General features: G+C 46.5%; 1 protein-coding gene across 2 annotated transcripts in view; it reads right to left on the bottom strand.

The window, feature by feature from the left end:
• sorcs2 (sortilin-related VPS10 domain containing receptor 2) overlaps window positions 1-5,000 on the bottom strand; it is a 232,965-nt gene that overhangs the window by 161,879 nt on the left and 66,086 nt on the right. For both annotated transcript variants that reach the window (XM_035519846.1, XM_035519847.1), the window contains exon 2: window positions 541-608. In XM_035519846.1, the coding sequence (XP_035375739.1) occupies window positions 541-608 (68 nt within the window). The remainder of the gene's footprint in view (window positions 1-540; window positions 609-5,000) is intronic.

Below are 5,000 nucleotides of genomic sequence, written 5' to 3'. Positions count from 1 at the left end.
AGAGGAGGTGGAGGAGGGTGTAGTGAGAGGAGATGGAGGAGAATGTAGTGAGAGGAGGTGGAGGAGGGTGTAGTGAGAGGAGATGGAGGAGAGTGTAGTGAGAGGAGGTGGAGGAGGGTGTAGTGAGAGGAAATGGAGGAGAGTGTAGTGAGAGGAGGTGGAGGAGGGTGTAGTGAGAGGAGATGGAGGAGAGTGTAGTGAGAGGAGTTGGAGGAGGGTGTAGCGAGAGGAGGTGGAGGAGGGTGTAGTGAGAGGAGGTGGAGGAGGGTGTAGTGAGGAAAGATAGCGGAGGGTGTAGTGAGAAGGTGGAGGAGGGTGTAGTGGAGAGAGATGAAATAGCACTTAGGATGGTGTCAGCAAAAGGGAATGTTGACAAAGGCATGTTGAACATCACCCCATCTTCATTAGTATGATCAGGGATGAAGTACTGAATTAGTTAACCAGTGCTGATCAGTGTTGGTACTGGATTAATGAGTCAGAGCCAACAGCAGATGTACAGTGTCCAAACTCCGGGCAGGAGGCAACCATAGCAACACGTACCTCCAGAGGGAGCTCTCGAGCACCTTGGTGGAGTCGGCATGGTAGTATTTCGTGAGTATCAGGATGACCTGCAGGGAAAAACACACATTCAGTTAGATCTCCGGACGCAGGAACCACACAGCCAACAGACCAATCAGTCAGCATCTAAACACATTTTCATACATCCACAAATCCACACCACAACAAATCATTTTAGCTTTTATGATATAAAACTTTGTCACATTTATTATTTATTTATGTGCCATGGCAGTAATTTTACAAATGCTATTTTGGATAATGTCAGAATCTTTCTATTTATTTATGTGTTTCTATCGTCTGTACAACTGTACAGCTGATTGGCTGCTAACATCATGCCTGACTTGAGTGTAAATGAGGGTGTAAAATGAGGAGCCACCTACAGGCCTGGAGGGGAACTGAACATCCCCGTTTCCAAACAGCCTTGGGCACAAAGAGGAATATTAGTTAAAAGCAACAAGTGTGATCATGTCAACTGACCAAGCTTCACCCAGACAGAAGAAAACAGTTATTTTACAGGGTTTACATAGATGAGCTTTTCTCGCATAAAATAGATGAGGCAACATTTAAAGACGCCTGTAAACACACACACCCCCCCACACACACATATAGACACGCTTACACACAAACACACACGCATATATCACATTTGAAGACTCCAGTGAATGCCATTTATAGACCTGAACACAAACAAACACACACACACACACACACACACACACACACACACACACACACACACACACACACACACACACACATACCCTTACACTTACACACAGTGTACAAATTTACAAATAGCCCGCCAACACACACAGAAGTGTGATATCTATATGTACTGGTTGGTGATTTTTGCATGGGATGGCTCACATGTGTTTGTGGGTATGAATTGCACACAATTGTTGATTGTGTGTGTGTGTCAAAGAGAGAGGGAGAGAGAGAGAGGGAGAGAGAGAGAGAGAGAGAGAGAGAGAGAGAGAGAGAGAGAGAGAGAGGGAGAGGGAGATTGGAGGAAGGAGAGAGAGAGAGCAATTCTGATAGCAAAGCCCAGTGGAAATGTGTTGCTATGAGAAACACCTGGATGATTGACAGGTTGGAGGGCAGGCAGCAAGCCTGAGGATTGGCTGACCACTGGTGCTCAGCCTCAGGAGGTCTGGACACCTCCTCTGGAGGAGCGAGGCTCAAAGATGGAACAAATAAAGAGCTGCTGCCCTGACACACAATGGCTACCACATCTGCATTACACTCATAAACATACATTTGCATAAATTCAAACTTTCACATACAATCAAACAGACACTAGTATGTTCACAGAATACACACACACTTTCCAAACACAGACAGACACTAACATGAATACATATCCACTCTCAGATACCCATGAGACGACTCTAGTCTCAGAGGGAATCCTGCTGTTCCTTGGCACTGAGGCTCGGTGCAGTCCAGAGGTCAGTGCTTCACATGCTCTCCAGTCATATACATCTCGGACACATTTATATTATCAAAACCCTCATAAACAAAAGCAAACCTAATGCAACATAACCAGAGTGATGTGTAGCACAAAAGTGATTTTTGTGCAAGAATGTTCTAGGGAGGCATTCTCAGAATCGTGCTGCCCTCTCGCCCTTGTGCTGCCCTCTAAGGGCATGGCAGGACAGTGCAGCTCAGTTGGAATTTTCAGACAAAGCTTCTTTTCACAGAGTGGAACTGGCGTCTCATGGGAAGAGCACAGTGCCACCCTCTTTTCTCTGACAACAAGAAAACTGCAACAGCACACACAGGAACTGGAACAGGGAGTTCTGAACCGCCACACAAGACACACACACGCACACACATGCTCACACACACATACACACACACAAGCCCTTACAAACATACAAACTAACACACACTTTCCATCGACTTTTTTACTGACTTTTAAAACACATCTTAAAACATTTCTCACAATCCACTTGCGGCTCTCAACATTCCAAAATTAACTCTCTACACCAACACAGAGCGAAAGCCAAAGCCCAGAGAACCAACTCATTTCGTAATGCAACTGTGTGCCAAGGCCAATAAAACCATCAGGAGCGCTGGAGAGCGTTTCTGCAGATGGGAGACGGAGAACACATTCCTGTAAATCACCAGCAAAGAGCCGCTGTCAGACTGTGCATCGCTCCACAGACGGAAGGAATTCCGAAAATCTGACTTTCTAACATGATGGCGTCTGCGGTGGGATAAGTCCTCCAAGCCGACCGATCCCTTCATGCCATGAGGTGTGCGTAGCTTGGAAGAGTGAATCGCCCTCTCTCACTGGCCACGTTCCCTGAAAGGGTTCGGGTTCTTGTTAGTCCAACACAGCCGAGTCATCGGCTACTTCTGACGTCCTTCACTGGCTGGTTCCAGATCTGCTGGAGGATGTCGGGGCAAGGAAAGATCTAAAACCGTGTCCCGAGTGGTCTGGCCTGGAAGTGGAACACAGTGCCTGAAACATTCCCAGCTGCAGGACAGCACTGGGAACCAGACACTAATAAACTACTGTGAACCTTACTGACAGGAGTTCAACTGGAGGTGAGAGACCACCACTACCACGAAGGAGAGACAAACTCAAACTACAACGAAGGAGAGACAAACTCAAACTACCACGAAGGAGAGACAAACTACAAACTACCACGAAGGAGAGACAAACTCAAACTACCACAAAGGAGTGACAAACTCAAACTACCACAAAGGAGAGACAAACTCAAACTACCACAAAGGAGAGACAAACTCAAACTACCACGAAGGAGAGACAAACTCAAACTACCACGAAGGAGAGACAAACTACAAACAAAGGAGAGACAAACAGAAGATAGCCGGTGAGGAACTGAAGAGAGAAAGTGGACACACACACATACACAAGCAATGTATTTATTTACTTGCTCATTTGTTTGAGGTCTAGGGTGGGATAAGGTCCCTGCCTGGCTGACTGTGGTGGATTCGTCTGGATTCTGGCTGTGTGGATGCTTCTCTCTGCTGAGTTGCTGGGTCAGAGTTCAGCCCGTGGTGGACAGACATTTTTGTTCCAGTGGTGTTTATTCCAAAACTCCAGCTAGCCATCAATCACCCTGAGGCCGACAGCGGGAACAGTTGCCATGGAGCAGGGATGTTGCAAACCCATCCCCCACCCTACTGCCCCTCAGGTGGTAAGAGAGCAGAGACGCTGATTTCACACAGACCTGCACCCCAAAACTCTGATGGGCTGCTACATCCTCTATACTCCCCCATACTCCACCATACTCCTCCTACACTCCTCCAATACTCCCCTATACTCCTCCTATATGCTTCTATACTCTTCTCATACTCCTCCTACACTCCTCCAATACTCCCCTATACTCCTCCTATATGCCTCTATACTCCTCCTATACTCCTCCTACACTCCTCCAATACTTCTCTATACTCCTCCAATACTTCTCTATACTCCGCCAATACTCCTCTATACTCCAGTATACTCTTCCTACACTCCTCCAATGCTCCTCTATATTTCTCCTATACTCTTCTATACGCCTATATACACCTCTATACTCCTACAATACTTCTCCTATACTCCTCCAATACTCCTCTATACTCCTCCTATACTCCTCCTACACTCCTCCAATACTCCTCTATACTCCTCCTTCACTCCTCTGTACTCCTCCAATACTCCTCTTATACTCATCTATGCTCCACTATTCTCCTCCCACACTCCTCCAATATTTCTCTATACTCCTCCTATACTCCTCCTCTACATTCCTCCAATACTCCTCTATACTCCTCCTATACCGCTCCAATACTCCTCTATACTCCTCTATACTCCTCCAATACTGCTCTATACTCCTCTTATACTCCTCATTAGCTCAGAAACCACCACCAGCTTCTCACCTCTCATCTGAAACATTCAATTTGAAATTAAATAAACAGTTTCAAATGCCATTTTGTAAAATATATATTTACCAAATGCCATTTCATCTGACTGACTAATTCCATTTAAAAGCAGAAGTTGTCTGGCCTCCGGCCTCACATTTCCTGCTCCAGCTCTCCCGCGTCTCTGTGCTCGGGGAGCTGATCTTTCTCATCCAGACGCTGACATTTACGCCAGAGACGTCAGTGGAGACTGGAGACACAGCCCCTGACCGGCAACACCACGGACACCACCTGTATCTCCATCATCACACACACCACACCCCCACCCACACACTCAGCAGAATCACATGATCTGTTGTAGCTGCAGAAAACTCCTCATTAAGTTTTGCATTTGGCCTGATTCAGCTCATTGGCTAATTTTGTTCCCTCCTGGGTTTAACGTAAGTGATGTCAGCGCAATCAAATCAGCTTCCAACTTTCACTTCCCCTCCAAGTCGCATCACTGTTCCTACAATCTAATATGTTTCATAAGCTCCCACAGAGATGGAGCTCCGAGATCCTGAGAGAAATTGTCCAGACAG

This window comes from Electrophorus electricus, chromosome 19 (assembly GCF_013358815.1).
Source record: "Electrophorus electricus isolate fEleEle1 chromosome 19, fEleEle1.pri, whole genome shotgun sequence".
Classification (NCBI taxonomy): domain Eukaryota; kingdom Metazoa; phylum Chordata; class Actinopteri; order Gymnotiformes; family Gymnotidae; genus Electrophorus; species Electrophorus electricus.
Note: the sequence above shows the minus strand (reverse complement) of the source record. Positions and strands in the feature narration are given on the sequence as shown.